The sequence below is a fragment of the Phalacrocorax carbo genome, chromosome 9 (genome assembly GCF_963921805.1).
Source record: "Phalacrocorax carbo chromosome 9, bPhaCar2.1, whole genome shotgun sequence".
Classification (NCBI taxonomy): Eukaryota; Metazoa; Chordata; class Aves; order Suliformes; family Phalacrocoracidae; genus Phalacrocorax; species Phalacrocorax carbo.
The window spans coordinates 14,178,348-14,193,103 of record NC_087521.1 but is presented as its reverse complement, the minus strand read 5'-3'; the positions used below and the strand labels follow the sequence as shown (position 1 = coordinate 14,193,103).

Sequence of the window (14,756 nt, the reverse complement as noted above, 5' to 3'; positions counted from 1 at the left end):
AATAGCCAAAAGGACATACACTGGCTCAGTTTCAAGTCTCCCAGGAGGATTAGTATAAAACCAGAAAATACAGGAATCATTCTAAAATTATTTATTTAAATGCCTCTTACCAGTATAACCAGCAATCACAGCAACATAGTGTGAGGGGGATTTTTTCTGTTAAAAGGGCAAATGCCCCAAGGTGCATCTAGGTCTTGGCTCATTCCTACACAATCCTCTTATTGCCCTGGTCTCACTGTCTTTCATTACCTTGCACATTCTTCTTCTTTGACTGATTAGTTTCTGCTATCCTGTCCTGGGCAGGAGCGGAGGATGCCATAAGCGCCCTGAGAACTGCTGTGCACGTGATGATTCACAAAAGCAAACTCATCGGGCACACCACTGCAGTCAGTCCTGAAGAGGACCTGAATCAAATCCAAATCTACAGCTGGACCCAAAGCAAGTTCAAACAGTTCTCTGTTCTCAAACTAGCGCTGAGACATATCCCATCTTACTAGGATATCTTTATTGAACCCAAGAATTTATTTCACTATTCATTCAAAATAAATGTTCAGCTGCAAACTGATGTGCTCTAGCTGGAACCAGCTGTGTTTCTTTGCAGACTGGCCAAGATTGCTCAAAGGGTTTTAGCTGCCTAAAGAAGCTTTAGTTATGTGCTTCTCTGAGAGGGTGTTGGCAGGATCTTTGATTCCCAGTCTCCTGTGATGGAGAACTGTGTGCCATTGCATCACCAATACCCTCTAAACATTTATCAGACCCCCTCAGTTTAATCTTCCCCTCTTCAGTCCCATGGCCATACTTGTCTGCCAATGAATGTGTACCTTACTGTACTATACATACAGATATAGGCTTACCAGGAGAGCTGAAAGCTTTAGCATTACCATTCACAGACCTAATCCTTCCCCACTCCTCCACCTCAGCCCCTTCTCCATTTTCTGTTCCTGCCATAGTACTGGCATCTTTGACTACTGCAATGCAGTACATTGCCACAGCTTTTCTCCAGTTCCTCCCTTCAGTGGACTAGACTTAGAAGTTTGGGAGAAGCTACAGCATTGCACTGGGAACATGAGTACTCTTCAGGAGAGGAGCAGGACACAGGCATTGAAACTTTTTTTCCCTAGCTGAATCCCTCATTTGTGCATCTGCCCCTGTTAGGTGACATTCTCCATATTTCAGTGGTTTTGTTTCCAGCATGAATCAGCTCAGCATTAAGGAGCTGATCAAGAAACGGCCTGAACCACAGCAAGCTCAGCCACTGTTTAAACCACACTGGAATTTAACTGAAAACACATGCTAATCATGGAGAATTACTTTTTCTTGGGCACACAGCCCTGACTGCAAAGGGAACTGAGACCAGTTTAATCCACCAGTTAATGGGCACACAGGCAGAAGAGTGACTTCAGGACTCACTCTCTAGTTTTTAAATCTCATATGGACTTACTCAGATGTCATTCATGTTTACCTGTCTTCTCCTTCTGCCCTCCTTCAGTCTTACCCTCTTGTTCAGCCTCTCCACCCACATAATCACCCTCACTGCAATCCTCACCAACTTTCTGTGTTATTCTCATATGACAGCATTTATCTCTGTGGAGGTTTCAAAGCTACAGGATGGTGTTGTTATGCCTGCTTATACCATGATTGAATGTGGCCCACACAAGTTTCAATGGCAATTGCTCTTAAGTCAAAGTCAACAGGTAGTTTACCTCCATGAGCAAAATATCCTTGGAGCTCTGAGCTTGGACCTTTGGGTGCTGAATTTTCACTGCCACCGTTCTCCCATCCTGCAGCACTGCCTTGTGCACCTGGGCTAGTGATGCTGCTCCCAAGGGAGTGTCCTCAAAACTCACGAAGAGCTCTTTTATCTGCCGGGAGGAGAGAAAGAGGCATCAGCTTGGGGTGCTAGAGACTATCCTAAGGAAAAGCCTGCGGACAGGCCAGAGACAGTGTGTGCCGAAGCTGGGCAGGCTCAGCCCATTCATCCTTCCGCTGTCCCCTGCCTCAGCCTTGTCATTGTTGGCCTCCCAGTGAAGCCTGCCAAGCACCAAAGTGCCCTGGAGATAGCCTGCTTAGGGAAACCTGTAGCAGAGCCCCAGCAGCGCATTTCACCTAGGACATGGAGTGGCCAGGCAGCATGTGAAGGACCCCTCCAGGCTGTCCTGAAAACGGGTTAGAGCAATTATAGTCAGCATCCTTGGCTGTTACTGGGTGCAGAAGCCAACAGCTGTCCCTTTGCATGTAATTCTTTTGCAGATATTTAATACCACCCACCATCATTCCCTCAAACCTGACAGCACGTGTTCCCACGCATTACAGCAGCACTAGCCAGCTTACATGGTAAAAGCCAGCACATGACCAAGAGCAGTGGTAAGGGCTGGATTAAGGGCAGGGGGACAAAAATTGTAGTTTGCACCTCTGACAACTTGGCCTGAAAACATGTTTTATGTGATGGATTTTCTCATGCCTTCAACAAAAGTAACCAGTGGACTCAGCTCAGAAAAAGCACCAGGTGGGGACAGCAAAGCACTATGCGGGCAGGAAAGGAAAGTATTAGCAGCTCTGCATATGAAACTCAGGACTAGACTATAGGGAAAGTTGCAGATGAAGTAGATTCACCAGGGGGATGTCCAAGAAGTAAAAACCTAGAGAGACACGGGTGAGGCAATGGGACATGGGCAAAGGCCCGTCTGCCCTACATAACACAGCACCCTGGTAGAGACCCTGAGTGCAGCACTGGGCAGCTTGGGCCCTGGAAACACCAATACCATGGCAGTGTGATATCAGCCTGGCTGACTAGCCAGGCCCCTCCACACAGTTAAGTAGCTCAGAGGGAGTGCCAGTGTGCTTATGCAGCTTCAGGCATGGAGCTAGTTCGCGTTACACTAGTCGAGGGTTTCTGTTCTGCTCTGTAGAGCAAGGTACAGGCAAGCTCTGAGGTATCCAGAAGTCAGCAAAGGAACCTGTCCCACCCTTCCTGTGGGCTGGACTGAGTTGGGTGAGCAGTTGAGAAGCCTGTAATTTATGTAGTAACAGAAAAGAAAGAATGTCAGTGCATTTTTGTAACCTGCTTTTTAAAAGGTAATTAAGATGGGAGCTGCAGTGAGCTAGTAATTAAATATGAATAAAGACCTTCTAAGCAAAGTCTTCATGCAAAGCATTAAATGAATATTCTTTTTGCTGACAAGGAAGAAAAATACTATACAAGGAGCAGCCTGTTCCCTCCTGCAGCTGCCAGGGAATGAGCCCCCTCCCACACCACCCTACTTCTTCCCTCCCAGCCCCTTCCACAGAAAACTACTGCTAGCAACAAACTGGAGCATTTGCAGCAATTAGATTCCAACAGAGACTCAGCTGCCGCCAGTAATTCACTAGGAAGGTGCATTTTACTTATTTATTTAATTCCCTTTGGTCCTGGCGGCAAAATCAATTAAGTAAAACAACTGCATTTAAAAACAAATAGTTATGTGGTTTTTAATTACAGCTGGTCCATAATTCAAACCTATTGACATTCCTGCCTCAAGAAAAAAAGGTTTTTCTCTCTCCCCCCCCCCCTTTCTTTTCTCTCTCACTTCTGGATTTTGAGATTCTCGTTTCAGATTAGTATGAAGAAAGAAGTACCTACAGGATGACAGATGGCTCAGGGACATGTGTTCAAGACACAGGGACTTTTACCTTTATGTGAAGTTTGTCTATCAGCTGAAGAGAGAACCAGTGAAGAGGAAGAGACTTAAGGTGGCCAGGAGCATGTTGGGCTACAGGATCCCGTAAGGAAGGAACAAATACAAATGGAGAACTTGCCACATAAGGTCGAGCTGGGGCTTTCGTCACCTCTCACATTACCCTACATCCTCATATTAAAAGGATGTACCATTTACAGAGTAGCAGCCAATATTACTAGTCTAACTGTTGTAAGGGGGGTAACATCCTCCAAAGGTTAAAGCACAGAATTGGGAGTTCACTGGCCTAGATCCAGTAAGGTACATTTATAGTAAGACGACATATAAATTGGATAAAATTCCATCTGCTCTGGATTTCAAAGCTTTTAATTGCCTACACTGTCAAATCCAACCATTTCTCCAAACTTACCATATTGAATGCATGCAGGGGGAAAAAAAAAAGCTGCACATATTCCCTCTGGCAGGAATAATATATACAATATTCTTGTGTGACTAAGTTTTCTAAGGAAACATCATTTGAAGAAAGCTATCTCTAGGAGTTCTTTTGGGCAGAAGGATTTAATTTAAAAACTTGTTATCTAGGCCATGAAAGCCAGGTTAGCAGTCACATCCGTTACAGCCAGCCCTGCTGCAATTCAAAGGGGAATTTGTGCACACACAGGCTGCAGGCGAGGGCAGCAAGGCAAAGGACTGCAACAGGGCCAGAGAATTGATGGCTCCTCAGGAGCAGAAGGGTAGAGTGTGTGCATGGGGGAGGGAGTAGATCACAGCCAGGCCATTACATGAGCAGGTGTGAGGCTGAGATAAAGCAGCAGCACAATTACAGCTTGGGTCCAGGACCCCCCCCTTAGCAAATCACCCTCATTCATTATGAAATTGGCCTTCCGAAGCTCGATGGAGGCAGCTCGTGCCTCTGATCTAGGCTCTGTGTCCCAGACAGGCAAAAGCGAGCAAGAGGCTGTATGACATGGAAGCAGAGAAGAGGTGAGCCAGGCTCCCACACTGCCTGCCGGAGAGCAGGGTCCTTCCCAAGGGAAGGTGGCTGCACCTGTGTCACGCAGGCAGGGAGCTCTTAGAGCAGGCTGCAGGCTCTTACTGCTCACAAGCACCCAGCTAATAAGCACCCTTAACAAAAACTCTAACCATCATTTCCAGGATGGATAATAAGCAAGCAAAGGTCTGGGACAGTCTCAGAGCCCACGTGACATGGTACTTAAGGAACTCTCGAGCTTCTTTCAGGTCACAGCTGGTCTCAGAGGACCTTATCAAACTGGCTGTTACCATCTAAAAACCTCGCAGGAGATGAAACAAGCATAGTTTCCAAACAGGTTTAATAAAGTTTTAGGAGACGGAAAAGGAACTTTAGGGCTGCTCTTTCAAAGGAGCAGGACAGCCAGCTGCAGGTTTACAGCTTTACAGGTGAGCAGTGTCCCTGCACACAGTGGTTTCCCTCACTGGCCTTCTGCACAGCCAGCTCCCCATCGGGCACGTGCTCAACTAGCAAATGAATGTGTCACTGTACTTCACTGGCTGGAAACACAGCTGTGACTGTTTAATTCGAAAGAATGAAGCTCTTTTAATTTTAAATATGCAAAATCTCTTCATGACTGTTGGTATTAGTATTCACACCTCAGGGAGCTGATATAAAAGCTCTTACAGGATCTACTTAGACACTTATTAGTATGTATTTGTGCTGAGGTTGCACCTAGAGACCGTCATTAAGCCCAGAGTGCCATTGTACAATGTGCACAGCCGCTGCGGGCCCTGCATAAACTCATGCTTTCCAGGAGCCCCCAGTTGTCACCTACATGCCTCCTCACATGCTGAAGTGCCTTCCCAAAGCACACGTTGCTCTGCCCGAGGTCTGTGGCACACACCAGCTCACACTGCAATGCTGAGCATCAGAATGCCTCAGTATTTTTTGTGCATCCTGTCCTTAAACACTTAGGAAGTTACTGGAATTGGATTTAAGCTCCCAAATCCTGAGTCCTTTCTGAAAGTATTACCTTACATGACCCGCCCAGCCTGCTCTGAGAAGTCTTTAACAGAGCTGGGATTTAACCCAGATATCCCAAGCCTGATGTCTTAATCTCCAAACCATAAACGTTAAATGTGCATGTCTTGCTAGCTAATTTCTTTTAGAATATATTGCCTCTTAATCCCAACCTTTTTACATCCATGTGCTGCAGCAAATGATCAAATATTACCACCTGGTTTCAACCTGCCCACTTCATAGAGAGGTGTGTTCCCTTCCCCTCCCTCCTGAAAAGCTGCTAAAAATTTACCCTGGAGCAGGAGCCTAAGTCATGGAGCCCCTTCCTGGCCCAGCACTACGAAACATCATCTGGTGGCTCTGCTCAGCCATAGTGACCACAGCAGATGAATGGTGGCCATGTGTCAGCAGACTCTTCAGGACAAACTTAGGGTGCCATGGGATGCAGGATCACTAACAGAAGGTGTCTCAGCAGCCCAGCCCTGCTTAGCTGGCAGGCTGAACCCCTTCCAGCACAGTGCTCCAGACCCCTGCATGTGGTGCAGCCAGAACGAGGCCACTATGGGGTCTAAGTAAGAATACTTTGCATTACAAGTCCTATCCGGGTTTCCAGCAGAGTCCAGGACAGTTTTGAAAATTCTGGTTTTCCACAACCACTTACAGAGAACCATTCCTCAACTCTGCCAGAGCTGAACCAGTCCAGTACAGGCGGTGTCAGTGAGGAGACTTTCAAAAGCTCAGCATTTCCTAGGGGAAGAGGGTCCTTCACCAAAGCATTTCAAAACTGCCTTCAAGTATTTCCCATTACTTCAAAGGACTCTTCAGCCTGCAAAGAGAGACAGTGGGGAGGGAATGCCACAGAACTCTATAAAATCACTTCTGTCATGAAGAATGGGATTAGGAATGCTCATTCACTCCATAGAAGAACTTGGGAGCAGCTCATTGCTGATTAGCACAAAAGATTACCAGATGGCAGGAGTAAAACAAGCAAAAAGGGTCGTGATCAATGGAGCAGAGTCTAGATGGGGGCCTGTCACCAGTGGTGTTCCCCAGGGGTCTGTGCTGGGTCCAGTCCTGTTCAACACATTCATCAATGACCTGGATGATGGCACAGAGTGTAACCTCAGCAACTTCGCTGATGACACCAAGCTGGGAGGAGTGGCTGATACCCCAGAAGGCTGTGCTGCCATCCAGCGAGACCTGGACAGGCTGGAGAGCTGGGCAAAGGGGAACCCGATGCAATTCAGCAAGAGCAAGTGCAAGGTCCTGCACCTGGGGAGGAGCAACCCCAGGCACCAGCACAGGCTGCGGCTGAACTACTGGAAAGCAGCTCTGCAGAGAAGGACCTGGGAGTGCTGGTGGACAACAAGCTGACCCTGAGCCAGCACTGTGCCCTTGTGGCCAAGAAGGCCAACAGTATCCTGGGCTGCATTAAAAGGAGTGCGGCCAGCAGATCGAGAGAGGTTATCCTCCTCCTCTACTCAGCCCTAGTGAGACTGCATTTGGAGTACTGTGTCCGGTTTTGGACACCTCAGTTTAAGAAGGACACGGAACTGCTTGAGCAAGTCCAGCAGAGAGCTACCAAGATGATCAGGGGGCTGGAGCATCTCCTTTATGAGGAAAGGCTGAGAGACTTGGGTTTGTCCTGCCTGGAGAAGAGAAGACTGAAAGGGGATTTCATCAGTACCTAAAGGGTGGGTGTCAGGATGATGGGACTAGCCTCTTTTCAAGAGTGCCCAATGATTGGACAAGGGGCAATGGGCACAAGTTGGAACACGGGAAGCTCCACCTCAATATGAGAAAAAACTTCTTTCCTGTGATGGTGCCAGAGCAGTGGAACAGGCTGCCCAGGGAGGCTGTGGAGTCTCCTTCCCTAGAGACATTGAAAACCCGCCTGGACATGTTTCTGTGTCCCCTGTTCTAGGTGTGCCTGCTCAAGCAGGGGGGTTGGACAAGGTGATCTCCAGAGGTCCCTTCCAACCCCTACCATTTTGTGATTCTGTGAAAAAGAAGGGTTTTTTTCTCCACACCAATTAAACTGTGGAACTTATTGCCACAGGATGTTATGAATACCAGAAGTCCAGGTGGATGGATAAGTCAATGAAGAAAATCCATCACAAATTATTAAACATCAAGATACAATCTCTGGCTCAGGAAAATTCTAACCTTCAGATTACTGGAAGCAGGAAGATCATGCCAGGTAAAGCTTAACAGTATGCTTGCCATGATTTTATAGTCTTTGTCTCTTACTTAACACTGGCTGCAGCTGGAGGCAGAGTGGTGGGCTTCAGCTTTTGGTCTGATATGTAGAGTCATCCTTACGTTCTTCAGAAGCTTTTCCCACCAGACTGATCTGCCTCGATGACAGCAGGATGGACAATGGAGGGAATGTTTCACCCGCTGCTAGCCTGGGACTCAGTTGCAGTTTGACAGCCTAGAAAGTTACTGATAGACCCTCTAAGTTTCTGAGAGCGCAAAGGGTATGGGGGAACCAGAGCTGGAAGTGGCCCAGTCTCCAGGGTAAATCCTGAGCTCTGGTAACAGTGCATCTTCTTGAAATGTCTGTCATGTAACTTTCAGAAAATAAATTTGCTTCTGATACCAAAATTACCATAAATATGCCATTTGGGGAGCATGCAGCAGGAGTTGAGACCATCTCAGACAAAGGCCATCTCCAGACACTCCACTGTGCTCCACAGCTTCATCAATTACAGCCACTCAAAATAATTCACAAAAAGGGGCCCAGCAGGGACGATGCTATTCTCTTATCACCAAAAAGTGATGCAAACTGAAAAATTCAAAACCTCAACAACAATTTCACAGCAGATCTCCTCTTCTGATCACAGCATACTGTAATTGTTCCTGAGTCTTGCATTTTGTATTTGGAGATAGCAATCTATGAGATGTCCTGCTATTTCAGAAGGGGCTGACTGGGCAACGCAGGATTAACTTGAACTTCATGCCTCCAGGATACTCACCATAGGCCATGATACAACAGAGTTCCATTAACAACAGTATTGCGTTGTGATGGCCAGGAGCAGCTTACAGCCTCCTAGCATTTTGATGCCATGCAGCAGCACAGGAAGATGCACATGGGGAAGGTGGTATAAATCCATTAAGACAAAGAGAACCATACAGTTGGGCATGGCGGAAGCTGACAGCAAGAAAGTGATTAAGGTACGTAACTTTTGCACGTATCTTTCTGCTGTGATTCTCCAAGCTGGAATTCCCTTGATGAGGTGACTCAATGTGTTTTCCATTCCTGATAGAGACAGCACTGAACAGTCCCCTCTTAATCATGACTCCAAGGATAGCGATTTGCTAAGGTCAGCTCAGTCTGCAGGAGTTTTCTGGATTTACGCAGGGATCATGCTGTCTGCAGCCTCCCAGCAGAGACAGTGCAGGGCACTGCGATAATGGGATTCGTGAGCTTGCTGGAAAACAGACCAACACAATACCACTCTGGGAAGTGAGCAGGTTTCCCAGGGAAGTTTTGGGGGCTGCAGTTGCCATCTTAACACTGCCCAGTACAATGTCTCCTCTATTTCATCTGGTAGAATACCTGAAGAGTTACTCAGTTCCATGTCTGATACAGCATTTCTAAGGCTTATAGCTCCCACAATTTTGGGAATTCACTTTATTGACACTAGGACTCTATTGCTCTCAAAAGTCTGAATGCCTTTCCTGGACTAGGTTTAAGGAATATGGACCTCATCCTAGGCTGGTCATCTTTTCAGGAACATACACCTAACTGTCCATGGCACTCACTGATCCCTGCAAATCTGCAAGACCAGAATTCTAGGTGTGATAAAATGTTACTTTCGAGTAGAGCGATCTACTTCCCAGACAGCAAACGAGGGTTTTTTCCATTGCCCCAGCCTTTCTATCCCCTCTACAAAAACAAAATGTCACAGTGTTGCTCCAAGAATTATTAAGACAGCAAAAACTGAAAGATTAGATTTATCGCAGCAGACAGTGGATTATGAAGAATAATTCATCAAACGTCAGAACAAACAGCCCACAATTTATAGGCAGCTTTGTTGAGTCAGTGAAATCTGATTGGACTTCTCCCCACCTAATGAATGCCAAGCCTAATTGATGGTTCCTAAATGTATCTGTCAAGAACATGTATTTATTAACTCAATATTTTTAATAATATTGTAGATATATACAGGATAGTGGTTTTCTTCTGAATGGATTCCCTGGTGTTCATATTACATGTACATGTAAGTGTGCACGTATATAGAGGTATGCACTGCATCCAAGTGAACACAGGTAAAAGGTATGTGTGTACTCTGATGCACTGGAACAATTACATATGGCCTATTACACAAAATCCCTGCATCTTTCAGTACACAGGATGGCAAAGCAATGTGATCCATTTCAAGGGGAGATGTGTATTAAGGTTCCTGCCTAGAATTTGGAAGAGCTGAGCCCTAACACTGGTTCTCCCTGATATCCCACGTGATGCTGGGCCACACTATGTCACAAAGCTTATGCACGGATGATCAGAATTAGGACTGTCCAGTCAGCTATAAATCTGCCCTTATCTAATTTCTCAGGACCAAAGTTGTAACTTTAATATGTTTTTAAAAACGTATCTGTATAATACATATAGAGCACTTATTACACACACAGCCACAGACATGTAACTTCGTCTGCCAATGGTATACACTTGCTCCTGGCACACTGATCACTGCTGACTTGGTTAATCATTGCTAACACTGCACCGTAATAGCACAAAACCAGGGCTGTCCATTTCTTCTGGGAAAGGCCTGTGAGCCAGCTGGGATATGAAGTTCATCTTTTCCTGTTACTTCTACCTGGTACCACTTTGGTACTCTGCAGCCCACTACCAGCTATGTCACTGAGAATCTTCTCTGGGATCCCACCAACAGCGTTTCCCAGTCACAAAGCCATGAACGTTACAGAAAATGAACTCCGCTAAAGGAAGAGTCCTTGATCCCATCATCCAGAGACTGAAGTTGGCTCACTCATTCACTGCCTGATACCTAGGATCCTGGCTATTCCCTGTTCTGCTCACCTACCACCCTCTTTCTGTAGTCTTTTCTTGATAGAAAAGCAGTGGGAAAGCCTAAATGAAGCCACCCTTGCTTTCATCTCATCCATCCACTGAGCTGTACAGCAACAGTATCAGTCTACTTCCTATAGTACCTGTAATTGTTATAGAGCCATACTTTTGAGGAAAAGCGCCTTTTATTCCATCCCTGGTGGCTCCTGCTTAATAGTCTGTGCTCAGACACACACACGGTAGCTTCATTTATTTTCCTGAGTAAAGTCAGATCCTTAAAACAAGACAGAACTGTCTGAGAATATCACTCATCCTGGATCAAAACCAATCTCAGTGGTGACAGCTACAACAGGCAGTAACAGCAAGGAGTAGACAGAGCTGATGTGCATCTCCTGAGACCCTACCTGTGAGGTGGACTCATCTCCCATCTCTCTGAAAGGTGGGCCACTTACACATGGTTCCCACCAATATTCAGTCCAATAAAAGCAAGGATTGTCATGGAACCTAACGGGCTCAGGAACATCCTCCTGACTGGCACAAGGAGATAAATGTTTTTAATCAGTTAAGCTATTAGGTGTCCTACCACCTTCCAGAGACACACAATGCTAAGAATAACACACTAGCTCAGCATCCCGAGAGTCAATGCTTTCAACAGTTGGAGACCTACAGTTTTTTCTACTAGCATCACCACAGCCTCTTCCATGCTTAGCTTCATTCAGCTGTTCTTTGTCCAAGTGTTGGTTTCACAAAGCACCCTGAAAGCAGAGAGACTGCACATTGCACTTTTGGCATAAGGCAGATATCAACCTGGATACTAGGAAAGCAGACTCCAGATGTGCAGGGCTAGCACATCATCTTCGGTAGCACAAGTACATATGGCAAACCAGACACAGGAAACAGCAAAGCTGGGATGTCTCAGAACAAATATCTAACCCATCCACCAGTGTGAACATTACTCGTGGTCAAAGTACTCCATTTCAGACAATGCAGATAGCTTTCCCCCATGCCTGTAATCCCATGCTCAGAACTAAATTCCCTGAAGCTCTTTCTTTCCAAAATGTCCATTACCAAAGGAAAGATTTTGCTGTTGGAAGCTGTATCATAATTTTAAGCTGCAAGCCCAGTCACTTCCCTATAGAGAAGGTGGAAGAACCTTGCGCCACTGCAATCAGTGATTTCCTCAGGAATGCCCTGAGTGATAATGAAGTACCAGTCCCTCTAACTCTGATGTGGCCATTGGGAAAATGCTCATTTCCTGTTTCCAGGCAGTCCATCAGCACAATGACCTGGCTTGTTCAGCATCTCACTTCTTTACATCTCAGGATAAACATCTGGTGCAGCTAGTTACTTCCTGCTACCTTAAACCACTTCCACAACCCAGTCTCTGTCTGTGACTGGCCTCCAACAGCAGCCAGAGTTTCCTGATCCAGCGAGTCAAGCCAGAGCCCACAAGCAACTATGCTTGTGTGGAGAGAGAAGGTGGGGAACGATAATCTCTCAAAGTGCGTACTAAATAGTGTCACTGTGCACTCTATTTTGCATGATATAAGCATCTTATAGTCTATGCAAAATACACAGACCAAAGCAGAGTAAAGCTGAGGCATGTATATACATATATATTCCTGTTCCCTCCCTTCCATTCCATTGTGCTGAAAAAGAAAGTAGTGACTTGCGAGCTACTTATTCCCTCCAATAGGGCAGGCTATGGGGCAGATGCTCCAACCTGCCCCATGTTCCCCACCCTCCCCTTGCATGTACAAATGCTTCCCTTTATCTTTATTTGTTCTTTCATCTTGAGCTGTGTCCTGCATGAGCAATGCTCATTAAATCCACTCTTCTCTCTGTCTTTTTGGAGAAATATTACTTCACCTACATCTCTCCTGTCTGTGAAGATGGAGCCACACTTGTCAATCACTCAGACAGATTAGAATCACCATCCTTCAAGACCACACAACTTCTCCACTCCCAGCCATTTTTTGTGTTTTAATTGAAGGCACTCTCTCTCTTTCTCCCTCTGCTAATAAAGGAGGCTCTTACATATACCAGTGTGCAGAGAACAGGGCAGAAGACAACTCTCTGCTGCCAATTAACTTCCTTCTGCATCCCATCTGCCCAAAGGGACTCTTATTCCATGGTTCAGGAGGAGCAGTAGTGCCACTTTCTACTGAGATCTTTGAGGCTTACTGTGTTCTCTGCAGCTCTTCAGTTCCCAAGCAATAGAGCTGAAATTGCTAACATAGCAGGAACATCCCTGTAGTTCCTAAGAAAGGGAGCAGTTTCCTCACCCTTCTGCTCTTCTAATGGCTCTGTTAGCATGTCTGTGGAGCTTCCTTATCACTTTCTCAGCTTTCTGGAGATGCTCTGCCCACAGCCCCTATCCCCACCACTGCATTTGGATAATAATTCACATAAAATTCCCAGCTCCTTTCTGGTGACTCATAGTTCTACCTCTGTACTCTAGATCACCCTGCTTCTAGCCTAACTACAATTTCAGCCTGCCTCTCAGACATCTTTCAGAGAGATATCTCTCTTCACATCAACAAAGCTAAAGCACAGTTCCTGATCTTCTCACTCAAACCATCCCTCCTGTCTCCTCTCTCATCACAACGGACAATGTCACAAACTTTCTTTCAAGCATGCCTGCAGCCTTGGTCTCATCATCAACATTGACTTCCCTCCAGATTTCATTTCCAGGCCAGGTCTGAATCTAGACATCAAGTACTAATGCTCACAAGTGACAGGTGACAACAATCCAAATGTTCTCCCTCTGTCACTTGCAAAGTTCCCATTTCTCTTGAGCCACACACATAGTAGGACACATGGTGATCCCCAACGTATCCAGAACCCCTTGATCGAATTCCTGCAGACATATTCCAAACTGACATATTATCTCTACAGATGCCAGCTGCCTGCTGCGAAGGCAGCACATTTGGAAAGAATCATCAAATCATAGAACAGCCCAGGTTGGAAGCAACCTCAAAAGATCATCTGGTCCAACCTTTCATGGGAAAGGGAGCCTAGATGAGATTATCACATCTTGGAAACCTCCAGTAATGGGGACTCTACCACATCCCTGGGGAAGTTGTTCCCATGATTGACAGTTCTCAATGTAAAAAATTTATTTCTTATATCAAGATGAAACCTCTCCCAAAATGCCACAGAGAAGGGGCCAGCTGGCACTTTAAGCAAGAAGATAAGATTTAAGAAAGTACCCAGAATCAAAATTTCCAAGGCCACTTTGATTCCAGGCATAAACACATCCCTGCCATGCACTGGCTGACACCCGAGTAGGAAAGGGTCAACAGACCCACAACAAACAGGCTCCACTTAGTCACAGCCAGGCAAAGGGCGGCTCTGCTGAGGACTGCAGAGATGCCCCAAGGGCCCTGTCAGCAGTAAGCCTGCACAACAGCAGCAGTCCTGTGAGAAATAACCAGCTGCCAGAGCCTGAGGATATATAGGGACCTTTGGGAACACACATCACCTGTGCCTCATCTCAAACGTCCCTGATTCAGCTTTGAAAGCCTGGGGGCTTTGAGAAGTGTATGAGAGAACAGGTGGTGGGGAAATATGTCTATAGGCACACTTATGTGACCATACAGAAAGTGATGAGGGGATATCTAGGGTATATGTTTGGCCAGGGCTTGCACAGAGAGTTAAGGAGGAGGCATGGGGCAGTGCATTTGTGTGCACAGCTTGTGTGGCAAACGGTAGGCATAATCCTCCATCCACAGAGAGGCAAGTGAAGAACAGGGCCAGGGCAGGTGTTTGTGCATATGTGCAGAGGCAGGGCATGCCGGGGCAGTGGAGGGTTACACTGCAGGGTACTGCTCAGTGGATGAGGAACTGGTTGGATGGTCACATCCAGAGGGAGATGGTCAGTGGCTCAATGTTCAGATGGAGACTGGTGACAAGTGGTGTCCCTCAGGGGTCCATAATGGGATCAGTGCTGTTTAATATCTTCATCAATGACATAGACAATGGGATCAAGTGCACTCTCAGCAAGTTTGCAGATGACACCAAGCTGAATGGTGCAGTTGACATGCCTGACAGACAG

At 46.3% G+C, this 14,756-nt stretch overlaps 1 protein-coding gene across 5 annotated transcripts in view; it reads right to left on the bottom strand.

Moving 5' to 3' along the window:
* The window catches only part of ADCK1 (aarF domain containing kinase 1), a 94,216-nt gene that overhangs the window by 23,553 nt on the left and 55,907 nt on the right, over nt 1-14,756 (bottom strand). For all 5 annotated transcript variants that reach the window (XM_064460492.1, XM_064460490.1, XM_064460493.1 and 2 more), the window contains one exon: nt 1,704-1,862. In XM_064460492.1, the coding sequence (XP_064316562.1) occupies nt 1,704-1,862 (159 nt within the window). The remainder of the gene's footprint in view (nt 1-1,703; nt 1,863-14,756) is intronic.